Below are 24,523 nucleotides of genomic sequence, written 5' to 3'. Positions count from 1 at the left end.
ATACTATGCACAAAATCTAGCAATTTTCGTGCCGTGTAAGAAGAGAGACAGCGAGTGAGGAACAGAGACAAACGAGCAGCTAAATGGCAACACATGGTTTAGCTTTTTAGCGTATGAGTTTTTGCGGCAGAGGAATTCTAGGAAATCAAATTGTAAATACAAGTCTGGGCGGCTCTCCCCCAGCTTTTATGTGGTTACTGTTGTGTGTGTTTATTTTCGCCGTGTTTCCCTTCGCTTAATCTTTAATTTATGCCGTGAATAATTTGCATTTCCATAATTCAGGCTGCCAAGTCGAGTGTTCGATCCACGTTTATGTGTGAATGTCTAAGCTTTTCAAACTTAAGCTTCTCTAATTAACGAGTTCTCGGCTTGCGGTCGATTTGTAGTTCGTTCTTTCTGATTTTCGGATACTCGGATTTTCTGACTCGAGATACTTTGAGATTGTATCTCGTTCTACTCATTTCAATTTGCGATGTTTACTTTTCTGATTACCACGGGACTTTTTATTTATTGGACGAGCGAGCTAAAGAGCTTTGTTTAGCTTTTATTTAGTATTTGAATAATTGGGTGCTAATACATGCATAATTATTCAGCAAATTTGCTTAGCCTTTATAATATTTTAATTATTGTTCAGACCGTTGAGCTTGCCTAATAAAAATAAATGGGTTTTAAATGTATTTAAACATTAATATGGCACTGGTTTTATTGTTTGTTTACATGTTTTCTGTGTGTTTATGCTCTTTACTGTTTATAATATTATTTGTTTTTGCTTTCATGTATTTCTTTTTCACATCTCTATGTTAAGTTAAGGATCTTAATCAACTTATTATCATATCCCGCGTCATAGCCGTCTATTCATTTCGCTTAACTCAACAATTTCTTCGAAAGTCAAATCATATCGCAAAATTGGCTTGCTAACCATCTAAAATAAAGCTTATTTCCGTGGAAAACTTAAATTGTCATGCTGCTCGAAGAAAAGCAATTCGCCGAAGCAGTGTGTAATTTGTGTTCTATTTTATTGCATGAATGAATGAATTTGACGATTATAGTTTTGAATATATATTGAGAATATATATATTTATTTATGAGACTCCCTATATACATACATACATACAATGAACTCTTGATCACAGCAAACCAAAAGCAATCACATCGCAGTAATGATGCTTGTTGAACTTGGACCACAAACACACAATCTCAGTCACAACCAGGATGTACACAGATAAGCAAATGAACTTCACGAATACCAAATGATGATCCGGGGAAGTGGGCACTACGGGGGCCAATGAAACCGGACGGAATCGGAGGCACTCTGCTCTGCTGACGTAGAATTCGATGGCGACGAAGTGTGCCGGCTGCCGGCAAGTGACTCAGCCTCCATTTAAAGCGAGTCAATAAGAGACACCAAGAAGAAGACTGCGGAGAATGTGGTTTTGTTTGGATACCCTTAACTATGAGGGGTATACTCATTTTGGGAAATCGTTTTGATAGTATTACTATTCAAGAAGATTTTTTAAAAGATATAGTATGATGGTAGATATAAGCCATTTCATATTAGTTGCACACATTTTACTATAATAATAGTATACTTATTGGAGTCAGCTTTACTCTGTTATATAAGCAGAAGTTACATCCATTTTGCATTTTTACTGAAAATAATTTCAGGCAACTGAAGAAGTTATAGAGTAGCATTTTTGATACATTGTGAGTATGTCGAGATCGAAACCACCGACAGTGGCAATCTTTCTCACTCGCTTGTGCAAGGGATGTTCAAACATTTGCGAAAGTCATTGCAGCGCTTAACTAGCGGGCAAAATGTGTCATAAACTTATTACAAAAGCAAATGATTTCCCTGTTTACCTCATTCATAAACTGTCAAGTTCTAATTTAGTAAATTAAATAAAGTGGGCATAGAGCTCGTGCAGGTCAGGGCCTATTTTTGGGTTATGAATGGTCAACAGCATAGGCACTTTACTATCAAAATCGATTTCCAACAGGTCAAAACTATTTATACGTGTGTTCAGTTTAATAAGAAACAGATCAGATAATACGCGAAATCAGAAATGTAAAATGTTGATGGACAGTCCCTGTGACAAACTTCAAATGGGTCAGTATCTATTTTTAGCGGATAAAAAGTGTCGCCTATTAGATTGCCAGTTTTCTTATCGAAATGAAAGCGGGGAAAATGCAAAGATAAAAACGTGTGCTGGCTATGCAAATTCTAGTGAAACCCCAATTCGTATCTAATCTGTTTGAATCGTAAAACCAAAGCATAAACAACTTGTTAAAAGGTCATTAAAACGTTTAAACAATTTTGCGGCACGTTTCGCCCTGCCTTTTTGCTCTTCTCCCCCCCTTCCCCTTACAAAAGTGTTCAATAATTATTCGAATGCTTATTTATGTACATAGTGTACAACTCAATCAAGACGGGCAAATAATAAACATGTACGTGATTAATAAAACCGACTTTGTTTGCCCAGCAGCCACAACGTCGCCAGTGGGGCAATGAAAGACCAAAGGGTAATCTTATCAGGCCGCAATGGTTTCCAATGGAAGGGCGTTGAGTTCATCATAGAACTGGGGAACTGAGGAACCGAGGATCGGTTATCAAGTGTTAACCTCTAGACTTATCGATGGAGCCAACACAACACCGAAAGGTACTGCAGATTAGGGGGTTCCTTAAGTAATGCGTTAAAAATAGCGGCATTATGCGAGCTCTGTTTGATTTGAAAACGGTTCGCTTTAGATATCTGAACTGATGACCACGGCTGCGTCAGATTCTATTTTGTCTAATCGAGCACTTGAGTGGATGGAGTTCTTGGTAAATATATATTATTAACAGGCAAAAACCAGGTGGAACGGAGAAGAATGAGATCCTCGCATTTCTCGTTGATATAGTTTTAAATAGTTATTGAATCTTACCTGTTGCGATGTGGATGTGGACTGGTGTGAGGTTTCCTTAAGACTACTGCATGAACTAGAGCTGGTGTTGATTTGCCTGCCATTCGCGATGCTGTGGTGTCCAGCACCACCCACTCCACCACCCACCACAGCTCCATTCAAGGTCGTTGGAGTTAGTGTGCTTATTGTGCTGCTACTGCCAATCGGCTGCGGTGAGCTGTTCTTCTTGTGGAAATTCTCGATCAGCGAGGATGGTGGACTCAACACCCCACTTGGCGAGCTATCCGAGAAGTCTGTCATCTGTGGAGTAAACAAAAAAAAGAACGAGTGGAAATATGAATTAGACGTGAATAGTCGGTTTACAATGCAAGCTTATCAGCTTATGTTTGAGTAATGGCGCAACATTTTCCTAGTATGGTAATGAGTAAAATACAACGACTTAGCTCACAAATAGCACAGCTTTAAGTTAAATGGCTTGGTGATAAACAGAAATTGTGGATTCCCCATAGGCTAATCAAAAATTCAAACAATTTTTGAGCCATTAAAACACTTTATATGCTCAACGCGTGCCGTGCATTGAGATTTATGTGTTGTATTTCTTGATTGAATGTTCAAATGGGACTTCTCCAAAAACCAGGCATAATTAAGTATTTACTTAAGAAACATTTTTTTGTTGAGTAAAATACATTTCTTATCATAATTCATTCCCAGATCTGCACAAACAGGTGTGCCAACAATCAATTTTTTTTCCACAGTTTTCCTTCCTTTGGTTACTTAATGCAGTAGCTCTAGATAAAACTAGGACTGGCCATGAAAAACCCCAACAAGGCCGTGAATATTATATGCCTAGATAAATGGACTTTAAACGGATTTCAGGGGGTCCAACAACAAACGACACAAACCGACAGGGCGCAGCATAAGTTCTGGTTTAATTCGATGAATTCAGTTTGATTTATATTCTCTGGCTTGCATTTGAGTGTTTTGCAATTACAAATTTGCATAAATACAATGCGGTGATTTATCTGCGTTTGCTTGAAACGTAATTAATTTTTCTGCAATGCGATTTGTGAAATTCGATTGGCGCGTGGGCTGTGTTTATTACCATTTAAATCATACGACGGGTGTGTTTTGTAGTGTTTTTTGCGTGTGGGCAGCACGAGACCATTTTTAGTAAATACAGCAGCGGATATAATAATAGCGGAGCCAGCCGAAAACGATATGGTGTGAGTCATATCTTAATAACTCATGGTTTATGGCATTTAATATTAATCAATATACATATATAGTATTTTTGTTTATATCTTAAGTTTGAAGAGCTTCTATGTGTGCATAAATTATAACTCCAATCAATAATTGCGCAATTTGTTCGAAATAGTGAAAACCGTTACCAAGCCACCAAGAGAGAAAGCTCTCTCCAAGCTTTTCCGTGCTCCATGCTCGCTGCTTAGCGGTAACTGGCGTATCTAGCGCTCTATTCCGCTGGAAACCTCCCAACACTCATTCCACTCTCTCTGGAACGCCACTTACAACACTGCCTGCTGCGCAGGGCTGGCATAATAAATCAGCCATCAGCTGGAGTAATTGGTTATTTTTTTTTGTTGTGCGCTGTGGCTGAAAGAAAAAATCGCAGAGCCAGTGTTCCACTGGTGATATCAACTCCGAAACACCAGCAAACAGTCGGGCACTTGCGGAGTAACCCACACTGAAGATGGTACAAGTGGGCAACTGGATTTGCAGCCTGCTTTTGCTGGCCACTTCGATGGCGTCAGCATATGCCGACGTCACAACGCAAAACGCTCTGTTGGGTGGTGGTACCAAGAAGCACAAGGAGACCAGTCCGGATAATTCAGTTGGCGGTGGTGCTATATCGCCGACTCTGGTGTGCCACAAGATGCTGAGGCACGTGTTCGAGAATGCCACGCCGCGGGATGAACAGCAGGCGGGTGTGTTCGAGGAGTACAAGCCTCCGGCGGATGCAGCGGAGCCCCTGGAGGAGGAGGCCTATCTGTGGAACTGCCTGCAGGCATGCTGCGAAAAGCCCCGCAATGGCAGCAGTGCCTGCAATGTGGTGCTCGTCTTTAAAGCCAAATGCTATCACATTCGATGCCACAGCAACGAGGGCTGCTTGCCCAAGCTTCGAGTTCGTATGCCCAACGAGAAGGTTCAGATGGTACTGGTCAATCCACTGGGTGACGCCACCTGGCCACAGCTCCTCAAGGCGGAGGCGGCCAAACAGAATGCTGAGATCCTGCCTTACGACGAAGCCGCACTTAATTTCTGGAAGCAGCCCAGAAGGTTAAGCTACCTAGCTCGTAATCAGGTAAGATTACGATATTGGTTTCTTCCTATAGACCTATAAGTAATCTCATAACCTCTCGTCGCAGGAAACCCCTGTGTATGAGGACGAAGACTTTCCATTGGCCGACAAGCGGATGAATCAAATGATCTTCCAGCCCGACGAAAACGATGTACTGGCCAACGAAGAGCTCGGCTACTATGATTCGAATTCTAAATTCACCACCTGCGACATGGAGACACCTTGTCCACCGCCGCAACAATGTGTACCACTCCAGCCGAATGCCGTGAGGGGAGTATGCACCTGTCCGGAGGGCTTTGTGTGGAACAAGCAGAGGAAGTGCGTTATGGCAGCGGTTCCATATAGCTCCTATCTCACCAGCAATGAGGCGGGACAGCAAGAAGCGGCTGCTAGCGAAAACTCACCGGAGGTATCAGCGCCACCATTGAAGGCAGAGCAGAACAAGGATATTGTTGTCTCTGTAATGTCCAAGGAAGTGCGTTTGCCGGAGCAGGAGGTGACCCTTGCGGCGTTTACGGTGCCCGATGAGCAAACCAGTGATACCAAGTACAAATATCTTTGGACTCTGATTTCACAACCCAAGGGTCCCATGAATGGCACCATTTCGGATCAGAGCAAGTCCAAGGTGAAGCTATCGAATCTATCGGAGGGACTGTACACTTTTAAGGTCACCGTAACTGGAGACAATGGAACCTTTGGCGAGGCCACGGCCAATGTTACAGTGCTTCCAGAGAACCGAATCAATCAGCCACCACAAGTCATCATCTCGCCCAGGGAGCAGATCATCCGTCAGCCGACCACCAATGCCATACTTGACGGCAGCACCAGCACGGATGATGATAAGATCACCAATTGGCACTGGGAGGTGATCTCGGGACCAATTGGTTACCAACCAGTTTTACCAGAGGTTAACACACTCCAGTTGGATCTCACTTCGCCGGGAAACTACACATTCAAGCTAACCGTAACCGATTCCAATAACGTGACCAATTCAACCACTGCCACGATAGCAGTGCTCAAGGAAACCGATTATGCTCCAGTTGCAAATGCCGGAGATGCCGTGATCTTGTATTTGCCCAACAATAATGTCACTCTGAATGGAACAGCCAGTTCGGATGATCACGAGATCGTTGCGTGGGAGTGGACCAAGGATGCCAGCGACGAGGCCAAAGCTGTGGATATGCAGAACACAAGGACTCCCTATGTTCAGCTGTCCAATCTGGAGGAGGGCATGTACACTTTTGTGCTGAAAGTCACCGATGGTAGCGGGCAATCTAGCACAGCTAAGGTCCATGTGTTTGTGAAGCCTCCCACGAATTCTCCACCAGTTGCCGAGGCAGGAACAAATACGGTAGGTTTGGAGTTAAAGAATTATCTTTTATAGTAATTCATATCATATATTTTACAGACCACAAGCTTGCCCATTAACTGGGTGCTTTTGAATGGCTCCGATTCCAAAGACGACATTGGCATCAAGAGTTATTCATGGAAGCAGCTGAGCGGTCCCAATAATGCTGTCATTTTGAAGTCCAACTCATCAGTAAGTAAATATTTATATCGCTATGTTGGACCTCATGTAATCCCATTTATATCTGCAGATTGCCAATGCCACCTCGCTTACACTGGGACTTTATGAGTTCGAGTTAACAGTTGCTGATGAAAATAATAACACCGCTATGGACACCACTTGGGTGAAGATTGTACAAGGTATTCATCTCTTTAATCCTTCGCAGTTTATTGTTGCTAATTACATTACATACCGTCACTAGAACGCAACGCAGCTCCAATAGCCAACGCCGGTGGAGATCATACCGTCACCCTGCCGGCCACCGCCATCTATTTCAATGGCTCCAAATCCTGGGATGACCTGGCTGTGGTCAAGTATCTTTGGACACGCGACGAGCACAGTTTGGCAGCGGGCGTCATTGTGGCAGATACCGACAAAGAACCCGTGATGATTGTGAGTAAAGATTTATCTCTAATCCCACTGCGACTTATGTTATTTATACAATTTTCCAGTTAACCAATTTAGTACAAGGCCGCTATGTATTTACACTGACTGTGAGCGACGATCAGGGTTTGACCAGTTCCGATACCGTCAGCGTGAATGTCCGTCGAGATCCCAAGCTGTTGAACTTGGTCCAAATGACCCTGCCCATGGGCATCTCTGTGCTCGCACAATCCGAACTGGATTCGGTGGTGCAAAAACTGCAGTTGTTGCTGGGAGATGAGAATAAGATTCAGGTCAGGGAGCTAAAATATGATTTGCATACGGATGCAACTGTCCTGGTCTTCTATGTGAACGATGGTCAGGGAAAGGCATTGGATGGTTTGCAAGTGGAGCGGCAGCTGAGAACCCAACTTCAGAAGGATGCATCTATACTGGGCCCATTCGCCGTGGATATTCGCACCTCCGTTTGCCAAAATGATTGCTCTGGTCATGGCTCCTGTAATCCTATCACCAGAGCTTGCATATGCGAAGCGTTCTGGATGCCATCGGCTGGGTATTTCTTTAATAACCAGGAGGCCAACTGCGGTAAGTTTTGTAATGCCCTTCATGGCATTCAATGCTGAATTCTTTGTACATTTTCCAGACTGGTCCATATTGTATGTGTTTGTTGGGGTGATTGTGGGTTGCCTCTTGCTATCTGGAGTATTTTGGGGCATAGCCTGTGCCTGCAGACAATCGAAAAAGCCGCGCCTTCGTCAGAAAGTGCAAAAATATTCATTGATTGGTAATAAGGACGAAGAAGCAGCCAATTGTAAGTATCAACGCCATCTTCTCCTCGTCGCAAAATATTTATTTAGCAATATTTTCACTCACAGATTCTCGAAACACATCGCTGACCGAATCAGAGACGGATTCCGATGTCCTCTTTGAGACGCGCACCAAGTCCAATGGCCTGGGCAAGCACAAGTCGCACAACTCTCACAGCCATGGACATGGAAGTAGTGGAGGCAGTGGCTCTTCCGGCCGCGATGGTCATAAGTACGGAGCACAAAAGCTGGGCCGCAAGATCAAGGCATAAATATATATGCATCAGGATTAGGAGATCTATATGTGTGTGTTAGTCGATCTACTATACCGTGTGTGTGATATCTATTTGTATTTCTATAATGTACTCGGATCTTTTGTACTTTCTGCAAACTCGTCTGAAGTCCAGTTGTCTATAAGTTCCTTTACGTGCAATTACTTTAAGTTAAGAGTCATTGTTTATATTATTATTTTAAGCTGCTGCTGTGCAACAAATATTATTTTTAATTTGTATTTCTACTGCGATACTTTTTATGTGTGTATATAGACATAGCTGTTCACAATCAATGTAACAAACGACATGTAACTGCTTAAAAGTGCATTATTACCCACATTAAACGAAACTAATAGATGAAGTATGTATTTCTTCGTAACCGTCGGGAAAACCCAATGTCGTTGATTTAATTTATGAGCGCTTAATCAAGGCTAATGTCATTTAATTCACTTGATCAATCATTCATCACATTTGGCACAGCGCTGGGATAATTTGTATGCAGAGGCCATATCAGCAAATCGCATGCTGTATGCATTCGAAAACATTTCTCTTTGGCGGCTACAGTTTGACGTTCCCCTGTTGATATTTACACGACTTGTTGACTTATCACTGCTGTTTCTGCTGGCAGCTTCTTTACTTTGATCAGATTTTAATTCAAACATTGACGCATTTCAAGCCCACACACAAAAGACAACACCAAAGTAGGCTCGAATGCGGATTTCTTGCCAATTTGTACACAGCAAACAATTCGTTACTTCTGCCATAAAAATTATTGTACTATTTAAGTTTTTATTTCTATCTTATCGGTTTAAATGGGTTCAAATGGTATTTACATATTGATGTGATAAATATGTTTTGATGAGTTTAAAAAATCATTTTGACGTATTAACAGCTAGATAAAAACTGTCATTATGTTAATATTTTTGTATATTGGTAATTCTTCCAAGTGTGGCTGTCTGTTACGCTTTTTGGCGAAATAACTTTAAGAGCGCGGATTCGCTGATTCAGACCGCGCAGGAGCTTAAGTATTTGCGTGTTTATTATTGATTTTAGCCGGATTTGGCCGGCTCCGCGTGGACCTGACCCCCGTCTCCATCGTGACACCCACACTTTTGGCTGCCTGTCACGCGCGACCCATTTTTCACAGCTGGGAGCGGCCAAAAACACGCGATTTACCCATATCCATGTGGCGCCCGTCGCCCATCGTCCGTCGACTGCCACATGTCATGACCATTGTGGCAAGTCCTTTGACTCTAATTAGCCCGTGGCTCAGTCGAAACCGAAATCGACCTTCGCCGTCTTTTTGCATGCCCTAAACTGAAGGTGAGGTTTTTGAACTCTTCGCCCAACCCCACCCACTGCGATTTTCTCGGTATTTAAAGCTCGCTTATTTGTTTGTTATCCCCTTGTATGAACATAAGTCTCAATTAAACGCCTCTCGTATTCGAAGAATGCCTCTGAATTCTTTTCCACGAACTCCAACGAAATTATGAATTTTTAATTTCTTAATATGTGATGGCAAACTAATTTGCATGATCTGCGATCTCAGAAACCGCAGATGCCGTCGACAGTTTACAGCTGTCGGAGATGTTCACATTTCACATTGGCACTGGGCAATAATAATAACGTCTATAGTATTATTCACCGAATCCCTGCAGCAGGTGGCTACTGGTATTATCATTATTTTTGTCATTTGTCAAATCAGCCAAAGCAAAAGAGCGAAAAAAAACGAAAGAAAAACGACAACTTTTTGCTGTTTGTTTTGTTTTAAAGGTGAATTCCTCTGTCGCTTTGAGTTATGACCATTTTGCATAAATTAAGCGAGGGCTTTATTTTGTTTTAAAAGAATTATAAAACGAAGAAAAAATGTTCGCACTCCAATCAGACAGTATTTCATAATGGTTTTTTGACAGTGGATGATTTATGTGGAACACGGAAAGATAAATAACAATTTAGACTTGAGATGAATTTGCAATTAAATAATTAAGTTGTTATCTAAATTTTTCGTCGAAGAAGGCACTTCCAAACTAAAAGTTTTTGAGATGTTTTGAGATCTGTTTTAAGATCTCAATTATTCAAGAACTTAATTTACAAATTCAAATCAATTTATTAGCTCAGAAATGTACTTTAATTTTATTATCAAAAGAAAAACATCACAATTCTTGTTGAAGGGAATTCATTAGTCATTTTAATGCCCACAAGGCACAAATTATCTTCGAATTTAAACTTGATGATTAGCAAAGTTTTATTGATTTATCAAAGCATTAGTTTTGAAGACATGTCACAAATTCCGAAACTAAAACCGTTTCAAGGTAGGGATTTTTTCATCATTGTGGATTTGCATATAATTTGCGGTTCACTTTGGTTCAGTTTCGTTTGGCTGTTTCATTAAAAAGTTATAAAACTTTATCAATTAACATATAAAAAAAAGCAGAGACAAAAAAAAAACCAAAGAACCCGTAATAGAACATGGAATAATAAAACTGGCTTTTATGTGGGTTTTTTTGTTTGATTTTTATGTGATTTAAATGAACACCACATTGAATTTGGATGTGAGTGGTGGGAGTCGGAATTTTAGTAAAATTATATACCAACAAAAAAATTGGCACACGAGACAACGGTTGAGTGATTTTTAATGTATTCGTGACAATAATTTTTGGGTGCTGCTGATATGGGGTATACGTATTCAGTATGGAGGGGTATGAAGTCTTTTTTGGGTGAATGAGTTGGTGGGTGGCCGGCAAAAGGGGTGCCAGAAGCACCATAAAACGTATTATACGCTCGTTGTATTTGCGTTTTATTATTGTTTAATTAGTCCCTGGCATTCAACTATGAATGCCAAACTTTGTTTGTTTGCTTTGAACAGTAGTATCCAGTCCCCATCCCATTTTCTAGCACCCCACTACCCGTTTTTCCACCCAAATTCCCCTCTTCAGAGAGAATCCCCACACACAGAGAGAATTACTTTCATGAAGCCAGTTTATTGTTCTAGGGCGGCAAATTTCAAATGCAAACTGGCGGTGGAAAAAAAGAAAAAAAAAAAAAAAAGGAGAAATTGCGAAAAGAAGAAAATATGAAGCGAGCTCTAGTGTGGGCTGTGACATTTCATGGAAAACGAAAACAAAAACCGAGACTGTTTCCAATGGGTCGTAGGTTGAGGTTGTCGTGTGGGCGAGGGCGATAAACAAACTGGAAGTGCAAACACCGACTGCGAAAAGTTGATGAATAGTCTCTAGTCCAAGTGTGAGCAAAGGAAGAAGCAAATACAGAGATATAAAAGTGTTTATAGGTTTTTTCAAAAATGCACCATTTTAACTTCAAGAGATAATGGCGTCGTAAAAAGTGATTTTTATTGATCGCCTTAACAAAGATTTGCTTAAAGGTTTTAAGTGAAACTATATTTGTATACACTTTATTTCCGTTTTTTTCCTGCCTTTTAAGAATCTCTAAAAAAATGTGTTGAAACATAATCTTAGCTTTTGAAACATCAATGCGACCTCATTGCAAAGGAGAACTTCAATAAATCAGCTTCGAAAGGGCGTGAAAAATGTCACTATTTTTTCACTCACTGTCTCCTTGGCGACTGGCACCTTCAAGTGCACTTATTTTAGCCAACATTCAATGATTCCATTTTAGCACTTTCGCCAACGACTCGGCTTTTAGTTTCCCACTTCGGGACATATATTTTGTACCTGATGCACCTGCCATTCCACCTGCCAAGCGAATGACGCGCTTTGCAATTTGAGCACTAAAGGTAGCAAATTGAATGAAAAACCCGAGAGAATGCTACACTCGAGTTACCCGACTATCAGATACTCATTACTCAGTGTAAAGGATAAAGGGATATGGCTAAATTAACTCTGTAAGTAAATCTGATCAGGAATATTTAAACTTTATTGCGTCGCAAACACTTTCATATATCTGTTACATACTTTTCAAAGAATCTAGTATACCCTTTTACTCTGCAAGTAACGGGTATATTAAAGCGGGGAAATATTTACGATGACATGACAGGCAGAGGTATTTCCGCTCAGCTCCACCTGCACCTCCAAACTCAATTTTCTATTCAAATTGCCCCGTTGCGTTAGATAATGCAAGTCGCTGCTTAGCAAAGGAAAATCGGCAAAAAGGCAAGGCAAACGGGAAAAATCGCACAAGTTCAAGGTCAATGCCATTGGCATTGTCGTGCTCTGTGATTATATTTGTATTTGTATCTGCATCTGGCTTCTACGTTTTGTATCTGCATCTTTTGTATGGCAACGATTGCAGCTGAAACAGCTGCGATTGCGACTGCCATTGCCAATTAGATCTGTCTAAAATTTGTCTCATTACCCAGAGATTAATCTAATGCATTCGAATTTGACGTTACATTTGGCAAACTGCGTGGGCGGTTGGCTCACCTGAGAATCTTGCCAAAAGTTAACCACAGGAACGGTGAAAAGCGACGGGGTTAAGGGGTCTAAAAACAAGGGATTCTGGGAATCAATTGTTTCTGAATTATCACAATGAAATACTTTTAAACTAATCTAGCATATTTTACTCCTAGTGGAATGTTGTTACCCGAATCCGAATCTCGAATGTGGTTTATTATCTTGTTGTTTTCAAATGTAAATTGCATTTCTGCGATTGTACAACTAATTTGCATGACTTTTAGGTTATCTCAGTCGGCTTCAAAGCCCCCTCAAAATGAGTCAAGACAGCTCTTAATCATACGACTTAAACTATAATTTCACCAGTGAATGAAAAAAAATTATTAAGAAATTCATCGAAAACATTTAAATTAAGACCCATTTTAGTATAAATTTGAAAATGGTGAAGAGCTTTAATTTTCTGTAAATTAAGGTAAAAAGTCTAAATCCTTCTGGCTGCCTTCTATTGTAAGCCAAGCTTTTACCAAGTTTTTAGACAACATGTCGCATTTGAGAAACTATTTCACCTTTAGGGATGGAGGTGTCATATTTTAGGAGGTCGGAGGTCAGATTGCAATCCCTGCAATTGGAACAAGGGTGTGTTTACTTTCGACTACCCCTTTGATTGCCCGATTGCGTGGGTCGGGCCAATGTCTTTTGGCCATGTTTGTCGCGACCGCGATTCGATATCAGTTGTACTGTCGGAGATAAGCCATAAATAAACGGAGGGAAAGAAAACATTTCACAGAAACGTACAAAAAAAATCATAAAAAAATTGTATTCATATCTATGTGGTTTACCTGTGCAACGAAAAACCGGTTCGCAGATTCTTTTCACCTGGGCGAACTGCCAATCTGGGAGACGAGGTAAAAGTGCCAAATTGTATATCGTTTTAATGGGTTCTCTATATGAGAGCCGAGACTGTGTGTAGTGCAATCAGAAAGCATAATCGAGGCAATCGACCATGAAACTGAGCAACAACTACGTAAACTATCTATAAGATACATTTCCCATCGCACAGCCAATTGTGGCCAGGAAGGGGTGAGGTGGCTCATTATACCCCTACTATAAACAATAACAACTTTTTTATGTCTTTTCGGGGGAAAAGTTTATACAAAACTTCCTGTTGCTAAAATGTACAACGAAACGTTTTCAGCATTCGATTCCAAATATTGGCAATATTGGTGGAAAATCCAATTTTAGATATCGAATTTTTTCGACCTTAAAAAGGCTTTTCTTTTAAATAATTAAATTGTATGCAATTATTACCTTATGGTTAAAATTAAGGGCTTTATACCATGTATTTTAATCAAAGAAAGTTGCAATCTGTATAATCACTGCATATTAAAGCATAGTTTTCACGTTTTTTTATTCACTATAAACATTCTAAAAACTTGATGTTTAATGTTTAATATAGAATATTATTCTGTTTGCGTTTTACTTGAAAACAACTTAAAGAAATTAACATACTTTTTAATTCATTATTTGAGATAGTATAAACAGGGTAATAATCACGTTATTTTTGTAATTTATTATTGCGCTGCGATTTTATATAGTTTAGAACTGGTATTTTGATTTCAGCTTTTGAACGCGCGACGGCGACGAACACAACTGAGTTATGAAAACTGAATGAAAAGCACAAAAGCAGAGCAAAGTAAACTTGTTTGCCGCCCGCCCACCCCAAACAACAGGGAGGGAAAGAGCGAGCACAATAAAGAGAGAGAGAGAGAGAGAAACAACAATATTGGCGCTTTTTAGCATTTTCACAACACTGGCAGTGAGAAGCAGGCGTTACCATGCAGTAAAAAGCTTTTGAAACTTGTTGCTCTTGTCTCTTTGGGTTTTCTCTTTCTTTAAAACGTAAGATACCGGACACTTGAAACATATATCGAGTATAATTGACGTTTAAATTGCTTGAACTCCCATTATATATCTCTTAGAGATTCGAGTAAGCTAACAGTTTTAGACTTTAACCCTCTCTTTTTCTCCCCCCTCTCTTTCTCGCACACCAAACCGTTGCAAATTTGAATTAAGACTTCACCCTGTTGCGTTTATCTTTTAATTGAGCTGAGCTGCAATTCAAGTGGACCGTGTGAGATCTACGAGGCGCTCTGGGGTTTTCCCCGCTGCTGGAAGGAAAATCATCTTAATTGAATTCATTCATAAATTGCAGCTTTGAACTGGACCAGCAAGTCTCTATCTGGCAAAGATCTACGAAAGTGGTTCATAATTCAGCAAATTAAATGAAAGGTTGTTAGGAAAATGGCTTTTTATTGATGTCATTTCGGTTGAGATACAAATGTAATCGCTGAGGAACGGATTTTAAATGGATTAATCTAAAGCTATTGAAATGGAATTTGTAGAATGTATTTTAATCCTTGTTTACTCCTTCCATTCTCATATCTTCTCTAATTGAAATACCAAATTCTCCAACCCAATTTTGAGTCATTTTCCAACTGTAATAACACATTTCTCAATAATGGAAATCCTAAATCAAGTGAAAGAATTATAATTTAGTTACTGCAACGCCACAGCACTGATCCTATAAACAGAGCGAAGGGGCGCCGAAAGATATCTTAACATTGCCCCAAGTTGAGGAGTAGTCAGAGCAAAAGTAAATCCCCAGAACCACGGCATGATTGCCTTGCTCCACCACAGTCCGTCCGTTTGTCCGCTCATCTGTCCGTCCGTTCGTCTGTCCGTCCGTCCGTCGGACAGTCCGTTCCCCCAATTGACGTCAACGGCGCCGACTAAAGTCAGTGAGGCAGGCCGTAAGAGGCACGTACTGGAAATCAAATGATGTAGTTTCTACATTATATAGACAAAGGCGACGTCGGCAATGGAAAGCAGAGTACAGAAATAAAACATTCGGTTCCACTTTAGAACGAGACGAAGACCAACACAACAAAAATCCCAAAGATCCAGATCTTGGCTATATAAGCGTATACAATTATATTTTTAGAGGAGATACACGAAATCTTTAATCAATTTAAGAGAATAATACGCAGAGACTTTCTTGGCCCAGGTCGAGAGTGCAAATTGGCAGATGTTTCGTTGCTTCTGGAATCGTTCAATATCAATAGATACATATATGTTATATGTACATATGTATCTGGGCTAACCACTTTAAATGGCCAACTGGAAATCCCCGGGCCAACTGCAGTTGACGCATTTCCAGTCGACGCATTTGGTTCTTAATAAACAAAAGCCGCATGGAATTAATTATAAACAAAGAGCTTGCTATCGTTCGATTTATGTGCCGGCAATTTTAATGGTTTGTGTTATTATGTTCTCTGAATTTGCCAACGCTGCGCCACGAAACATAGAAGAAAACGTGTTTGAAAAGTGAAAAATTAATGTTTTTTTAATAGACTACTGGCGCTTTTTAAAGTGTGGTACTACGCACCAAAATTGCTTTTTAATTTTCAGTTTGAGTTCGTTTTATGACCACTCATTTAATGTTTAAAATGACATTTACAACCTGCGCTGGGTTTTAAAAATGATTTTAAATGCATTTAGTTTTTTTTTGTTTTAAGCTGAGAACATACATATCATTCCAAAGGAAACCTAATACTTTCAATACTGTAGAAATCAACAAATATACACTTCCTGTTTTTATCAATGGGCTTGCATTTTTTTTTAATCAGTGGACGTGATTTTTTACAAATAATATTTCCACACTTCATATCCGTAGGTTTCGTTATAGTTTTGTATATTTTATAGACACATAATACCACTGCAGTTTCTAGGAATCCCACATAGTGGATTCAAAGTCATTAACGCGTTTAGACGTGCTGTTTTTCAAACAAAAAAAGAAAACCAGGTCTCAATGCCATTGCGTCAGAGGAGGAATCATAAATTCATGTTTTTATATAGGTAGCAAAGGTGCCTTTCACTGACCCATTAGGAGATCGCTCTCGCCGTCGTCTGGTTGGTGGTTGGTCATTTTCTACCGGCGACGGCGCCTCGGGGTTAATGTACCCTGTTACCCAAACACTTAACACGAAACCCTTGACTCTGCGCCACAATTGGGAATCGATTGAGGCAGTTTTGGGCGGAATTGATTGACAATTACCTGATAATGCTGCCGGGGAAATATGAGACGCGATCGCAGGGCGGCCGAAGTGTGAGTGCCACTGGCGGTGGCATTTGCCGGTTGGGTTTGCGCCAGAAGCGGACTTCTTGTCGATGTGACAACCATTGTTTATTAATAATCTTTCACTTGGATTCACCGCACTTTGATATTGAGTATACAATTTATTCAAATTCAATCACTTGTACTCGCACACACTGTTTAAATTTTGAGGGGTTTTCCCTGTGCACTCGCTGTTTGTTTACCCTTTTATTTATGGTGGGTTCGTTGGCATTTTTCCTAGGAATTCTTAGCAACAGAAACAAAAGAAGCAAAACAAAAACATTTTTCATTTATATAATTATTAACAAGGCAGACGATTAGCATTCCTTGGGGTTAACAGCAGAAGAAGACCGTGTAATTTATCCGCATAATCGCATTCAGAAAGTGTTTCTCTCTGGCCAAAAGTATTTTACCGTTTTTAGTATTGTTGCGCATAAACAATTATCAAGCATCTGGTTTTTGTGCTCGTGCTTTATTGTGATTATCTGTATATTTGTATTTATTTTTATTTCGTATTTTGGATTTTGTCTGCTTTTGGCAACCGTTAACCGAAAGATACGAAAGAGCCACAAAAGATCGCACTCAGAAAGGCTTACACAAGAAATGCCACAGAACTGGTTTTCGTGCCTGGCCGTGCCTGTGACAAATGTATCTGCAAGATACACAATACGCGTAACTGATTATGGATTCCTTCTATGGATAGTTTTCTGAGTATTCTCCAGATACAATGCCCAATGGTGGAGTTGCTCTGTGCTTCCCCAGCTGATGATTTGTACTTCGTTTGAAAATAGCTAACCGATCGTTTTTCTAGCTGCTAATTGAGAGGTTAAAAACAGCTTGAATTGGCTTAAAAAATAAGGAACAAAGAATAAAAGTATCTTTCGAAGCTGAAGAATGCGCATCAATTTCTAGCATTTTATTGCAGAGAACTTAACCCTTTACTTTACGATCTTTTTATGCTCCATAAAAGTAAACCCTTCGGTTTCCCCAACTCATAACTTCCAAACCTTTCCACTGGCTTGAGCATTACATGCAAGAGATGCACATAAGATACGTATGACATTTACAGCTTCTTTCGGCTCAGACCTTGACTCGATTCGACTTTGGTTTGGTTTTTCACACTTCTGGGCGTGGAACAAGTTCAAAGCCCACATGGAAACTCGAGTGAAACATTTGAAAAGCCCACGTGCAGTGGTTTTCCCCACTTCCGTTTGCCAGTGTTTTTCGCTGTGTCTTCATGTAACTGGCTAATGAGTTTCCGCTTGGTTAATACAGCTAATGCCAATGGGCGACAAAAGGCGTTAACCGCTTTTTCCTGTTGCACTTTTGGCCCGATGAGTGTTTTTTTTTTTATTTATTTATTTACTGTGGGCGTTTGTCTGATTGATTTTAAGTCTGCCAAAGCGACGAAAAGCCTACGCAATAATTTGAGTTTGCGCATTTTGAGTTTTTCCAAGCACATTCGCTTTGAGACCGGTTTTCTGCTGTTAACTCGTTTTATTAGCCCACTTAATTTTTGTTTCAACAATTTATGTAAATTCATTCTTGAATTTTCTATGAACTGTGCACTCATTTACAAATGTTGATTCTATTTAATATATATTGCCATTTTATGTATATTAGAGTATGTTTAAACGTTTGTACGTTTGATATTTAGATTGCAAATTAATTTTCAACATTGATATTTCACGAATCTTTCATTTTATTTAATTGCTAATTTGTGTATATTTTTCTCAGATTTTTAGAAATGTGTCAAAAGTGAATAATATTTTTCTGTAGTAATTGCACACAAAGTGTTTGCAGTTTCGCGTATGCAATATATTATCCAGACTTTTTGCACATGTTTCTCTGTTTCTCAAACGTCACATGTGTGATTGTTTTATTTTTATTCACATTTGTGTTTTTATTTTTAGCTCTCATTTTTATTTACGATCACAGATCGATGGAAATATTTTTCTTTACGCACTTTTCACTACGATTTATAGCGATCCGTAGGCATTTTCGCTATTTCACAACAATACGCTTATACAATAAATCTATTGTATTATTTTTAAGTAGCCTTATTCTTGGATTTTCTCTATATTTGTCGTTGTCTTCGATTCCGCTCCACGAACTCGACGTTCGAGTGTTCGACACAAGACTGAGGCCTGAAATTTTATTTTGTGACTGCCTGGCTGGCTGATTGCCTCGAAAAAAGAGAAAAATTCAAACGAAAGAGACGGAGTAGTGCAGTCGGAAAGAGACAGAAACAGAAAAAGAGCTAAGAGTGGGTGATCGTTGAACAAGTTGTTTTTACTTGGCTTTTGGGTGCGAACTATAAACTGTTTTGATTTCTTGTTATTTATACTTTTACATCTTTTTCTTTTCGCATTTTGGCAATGATTTGCTGGGAATTTTTCGAGGAAATCACGGTTGATTTTCACCTCTCGATCAGTCGCCTTATTGTTTATATTTACCATGTATTTATTTGTACGTCTATTTTGCTTTATTTACTTGATATCTGAGCAAACAGAAATCATCTCAAATTCGAATTCGACACGTGCGTTTAAATGGGAAAAATCTATTAACATCTTTTGCTGTTTTTTTTATATTCTTTTCTCCTTTCAATCTAATTGATTTGCGTATTTGTTTATCAGATGGTTTTTCGTACGCTTTCGCATTTGCAGGAAATGCCAAAGTGGAGCGAAAATAAGCAAAAGTCTTCAGGAAATTTTGGTATAAATATGCCTTGAACTGATGTAAAAAGTTCGCCACACCTACATAGTTCACTTGAATCTGTATTTATTGGATACCCTGAGCAAGTTGGCCAGAAGAAGGTCGTTCATTATTTAACTGGTTATGCAATTTATCTCAGCTAATTCATCATCCATTCATTCACATAAATCTGTCGCATCCTTCAGCTACTTTCGCTATTCAGGTCACAAAATTACTCACTAAAGTGTGCCAGTTTCTTTTGATCGTATTGAAAGAAATGTTTAAGTTAATCACAAATTTGTCAGGTGTCAGGTCCTTCAAGTGAGTCATGTCCATTCAGCAAAACCAAAACATGAGCACATGAGCTTTTCAATCTTTCACAACTAAAGTGAGCGCTCGAGGTAATAGACACTGTGTTGTGTAGACTTGTTGACATGAACAAAGCCAGTAGGTATACAAAAATATTGGTTAGATGCCAGTATAAATAAATAAACAAGCAGTAGGAAAATAAATAAATTGAAACCAGAAACTGGTAATGGAAATGAACGAAAATATCATTGAAAACACAGCAATTCAGCAGTTACCATTTTAAGACAAATCATGATCAAAAAATGGAAGAAAAGTAAAAAAAATATAATTTTTTTTTTGAAAACACAGTTTGATTAGAAATTTAATTACGAGCTCAACGAGGTATGCCATTCCAAATTCGGACCAATATTTCGAATGTTCTAATCAAAATACTGATAGTCGCAAAAACACAGAAAATCGATTTTCTGCAAAAATCCAAAATCATCATCAAAAATTTGAAGAAAAATGAAAAAAATATAATTTTTTTTTTGAAAACACAGTTCGATGGGAAATTTAATTGCGAGCTCAACGATGTATGCCATTCCAAATTCGTACTAATATTTTGAATGTTCTGATAAAAATACTCATAATTTTAGTCGCAAAATAACAGAAAAGGGATTTTCGGCAAAAACTCAGAAATCATTATCAAAAATTGGAAGAAAAGTGAAAAAAGAAAATGTAGCTATTTAGCTACCATAAGGAATCTCCACTGTACTCTTATTTCCTTCGCCACGTACTTATTTGTATCTACTCGTGTATCTACGTATGAATGAATGGGCTTTCGCCTAAAACATCTCTGAGTCATCCGAAAGCCGTGGTTGGGTATCCAATAGCAACTTGCGTCGATCGAGTTGCAATGAAGAAGTTTTTAGCTGTGAGTCATCACCGTGGGAGCTTAATACATTTTACTGCATCCGCAGCAAAGACGTTACTTCCAAGCCTAGAGCTATAACCTTTTCCCAAAAATGAGATACCACGCCCCAAGTTTTCAAGACTTCAGCTTGAGGCCACGCATGCGCCTTGATTTGTTTGGCTTATCGTTGAGTTTTTCTCAATTGGAATTTTCATGCGTAATTGATTTTTATGCATTTCCCCTGCGGCATCCGAGAGATTGTTTATTTATTTGTATGCAAAGCGTGCTTAACACGTTTTTCTCCTTACCCTTGGTTGCACTCGACTTGTGTGATTTATTTGTGACTGGGAATTGGGTCACTTGGAATCGAAAGAGGGCTTCAATTCCCTGGAATAACACACTTAATCGAACGCGAGCCTTTGGGAGTGAGGTAATTTATGCGTCAGACTGAGTTTTTCACTGATTAAAAGGATGCTTTTGGGACAGATTAAATGTATGTTAAGTAGTTGAATGCGTTTTAATAGTTTCCCACAACTCTCGGAAATATTGAATGTGCGCAAATCCAGTAATCCGCCTACCAAACATAAAATTACCCAACGTGTCACATATCTTCCACATATTTTAAATTTTGTGAGATTTTCCAAATATTTGATATTCCAAACTCTGTGGTAATAAGCTATTTACGGGTATTATTGAACATTATTTGCCTGAATACTGACTAGAGTCAATAAACAGTATCTATTTGCCGATGCGCTTGCGTCATTTACATTATCCACTTGTTATCAAACAAGCTCCAAAGACCCTTGGCCAATTGCCTTCCCTAATGCCCTCATCAGAGCCTCAGACTCACAGACTCACAGACTCACATTATTGTTTACAATTTCAATTAGATGTTGGTCATAAATTATGGCAGCTAATCCCGATCGCGACACCTAACAAGCATCCGCATTTTCACACACCTGAAATGCTAATGACACACCATCTGAAGCCAAAAGCCGAAAGCTGAAACCAAAACCAAAACCAAAAACTACAACGAAACCATTTGGACAATTTGTTTTGATTTTGGCCGTGAACTGAGTAGCATATCGGAATAATTCAAGTTTGTCTTTTGTTTTTACTCTAGCGCCCATATCTATTTCCATTGCTATTCAAATGCGAGTGATACAAGCAAAAACAAATGACATAATTGAGGTATTTGAGTTATTTGAGTGGAACTAACCTTGACAGTGGGCATTAGTTGTGCATTAACTTTCATGCTGGAATCGAGATCAGCTCGCTTGGTTAGCTCCCGAAAGGTTTGCTCTACGGTGGCAATGCTGGGGTTATCCAAACTTGTTTTATTGGTCTTTTTGGGGTTATCTCTCAGTGATAAACGGCGTACGTTTGCGAGACGAAAAGTGCCTCTACCATCACCGGAACCACTCGATTTGGTTCGAATTCGATTTGATTTACGGCCACTACGCGGTGCGCTCTTATCGTTCCGTGTTTCCCGCTTATATTGCTGCTCGTCTTGGTGGGTAATACTCAATGTTGTTTTCTTGCACCACAAGCCGCTCAAACGATTGCCCATGCTATACGGTTTTCACATCAACTTTCCGCGGATGTTCAGCACGATCTAACGTTCTAATGTTCCAACGTTCTAATGCTCTAACGTTTGAGCAATTAATCTCGTGGATTTACAAAGATTCTCGCGTAGAACTCGGATACGAACGGGGAATTGGAATCGGGAATCGGAGACGAACCGGTGCGCATCTCAATTCGACAAATACTGAAAATGGAATTCTTGCCGAAAACCACAAAATGCCAGACCCAAAACACAGTTGTCCGTCCGTCAGTTTATATGTAGCTTTTGTGCCCCTCTCTCTTTTTGCCTTTATTTTTTCCCGCCAGTGTTTGCCGCTTTTTGGGGAGCTTTATAATGCGAACACAGAACGAACAGAACGCAAGTTGACTTAGTTTGTATTTCGACTGACACTATATGTGCTCCTCGGTCCCACCAAAAACTTGGCGTCTCCCAGTACTAATCGATTTTTTCTCTCAACAACAGAATACTACACTCTCACTGGGGCTGCTCTCTGCTTGGGAAGAAGATTCCCCGACAAACCCAAACTCAAACCCAAGCAACTAATTAATATGCTCGGGCGCTGTCATACACCCAACTTCATATAATACTAACAACAATCTTCTGCGACTCACGTTGTGTGTTTGAAGAGCTTGTCAAATAGTTGAGAACGGCGGGGAGAAAGAAATTAATTGATCTGCAGTTGGGAAATGGCGATGGGAATACCCTAACACTTCGTGGAAGGTATCTAATCAATAGAAAGTATGATATAGAAATTATGAAAATATTTTTGGTGTCAAAATATCTTTTTGTTTACATTGATAAGTATTGATTAGGTTAATGAATACTTTGTTTTAACTCATGTGAGTTACTATCAAAACATTTAACTCAGCTGGTCATCTTATCAGCTAAGGTGTATTGCCCTCCGCTATATGGGTCATCTGTTCTTTTCTTAATTAAAAGGTTGTCGGCCCATCTAATCGCACGATCAGTGAACACGAATAGTTCTTTGTTCCGCATTGATTACAACTTGATTACTCGACTTAATCAGTTGCTCACCCTAAAGGGTGATAGTGCCACAAAGTAATCAAAACGACCAAGTAATGCAGTATACCTTTGGAAAGGGCATTCGCAAACGAGAAATTTGCTTAACGACGCACGGGCCATGCTAAAAATCAACGCCAAATGCCGATTATTCATACCCGGCATAGCCATCCAATATCGTGGTTATAGCGCTATATACTGAGTGGGCTCGTTGGCCACGATTCTTTCCCCTCTTTTCCGTGGAGCTGCCCCTTTCTATAGTTGTGTGTTTGAAAACGTGCTAAATGTTATTTATTAATTAAGTTGACGCTATTTTCTACCCATTTACGTAAAGCAACGCCAAGCGGGAGAGAGTTATTTCTGCTCAAAGCCGGTTTTAGGAAAGTCGCCAACTCAGGGAGTGGTTCGTATCCCAAACCCCAATCCCCAATCCCCAAGAGCTCCCCAATCCAGACGAAGTCGCGTGTGAGGTGTGAGTTATGTATTTGCTTAAATATGGCACTGTAAAGCTCATCGTGGTTTATAGTTACTTATGGAGTGCACTCAAACTAATACTAATGGAATAATATAATACTAATTGAATAATATTAGTTTGTATAAATAATAATATCCTGGATTTTAGCTCTACAAGCGAAGAGTCCCAGGAACACTGTGTCAATAATTCCCAACTAGTTCTGGCAACTAATTTAGACAAGATAATAATATATATTGAAGATCTTATTAATTAATTACGGCTTATTACTGTGCACTATTATATTTCTCAGGTAGAAGACAGCACTTTTCTTTAAGTGTATGCAAAACAATAATCAAAATGAGCCTAAAAAGCGGCTCAGGGGTTGTAAAAGGTAACGAATGAGGGATAACAAAAGCTTGAGTAAGAGTTTATGGACACCATAAAACCAGAGAACAGCTCCAAGTGAGTCATGACCTTTGCTCCCACTGTGTGTTTATAAATAGTCATCGGCAATTATTACGAGTGGGAATTTGTAAAGTCAAAGGGCCGATCAAAGTCTCGGCAGTCAGGCACTTTTGCTACCCTATATGTATCTTATTAATCTAGAAAGTTTAAAAATCTACATACATTGCCGTAACTTCTGATGCTCGAAGGACTGAGGCTGAATAGCCTGCCCAGCTGGTGGTGATGTGTTGGTGAACCATTGCTGTTCGCCGATGATATGTCGGTGAACATAGGCGAGTGGCTGTGTTCTATTAAAAAGAACAAATTTAATTTG

General features: G+C 39.5%; 2 protein-coding genes across 6 annotated transcripts in view; one reads left to right on the top strand and one right to left on the bottom strand.

The window, feature by feature from the left end:
• Positions 1–24,523, bottom strand: part of LOC6533397 (NAD(+) hydrolase sarm1) — a 38,173-nt gene that overhangs the window by 12,962 nt on the left and 688 nt on the right. For 3 of the 5 annotated variants that reach the window (XM_039374243.2, XM_015194498.3, XM_015194497.3), the window contains exons 2-3: positions 24,373–24,497; positions 2,923–3,201 (exon numbers count right to left, since the gene is read on the bottom strand). In XM_039374243.2, the coding sequence (XP_039230177.1) occupies positions 2,923–3,201; positions 24,373–24,497 (404 nt within the window). Of the gene's footprint in view, positions 1–2,922; positions 3,202–16,731; positions 16,873–21,905; positions 22,272–24,372; positions 24,498–24,523 lie in introns of those variants that run through there. The other 2 variants (XM_015194495.2, XM_015194496.2) reach the window with 2 other exon arrangements.
• Positions 4,450–8,608, top strand: LOC6533395 (dyslexia-associated protein KIAA0319). The gene is made up of 8 exons (XM_002094077.4): positions 4,450–5,221; positions 5,286–6,569; positions 6,627–6,758; positions 6,817–6,925; positions 6,988–7,178; positions 7,238–7,754; positions 7,813–7,980; positions 8,045–8,608. The coding sequence occupies exons 1-8, from the start codon at positions 4,610–4,612 to the stop codon at positions 8,245–8,247; spliced, it is 3,216 nt and encodes a 1,071-aa protein (XP_002094113.1). The 5' UTR covers positions 4,450–4,609; the 3' UTR covers positions 8,248–8,608.

The sequence above is a fragment of the Drosophila yakuba genome, chromosome 3L (assembly GCF_016746365.2).
Source record: "Drosophila yakuba strain Tai18E2 chromosome 3L, Prin_Dyak_Tai18E2_2.1, whole genome shotgun sequence".
Classification (NCBI taxonomy): Eukaryota; Metazoa; Arthropoda; class Insecta; order Diptera; family Drosophilidae; genus Drosophila; species Drosophila yakuba.
This window is presented reverse-complemented; position numbering and strand designations above follow the sequence as displayed.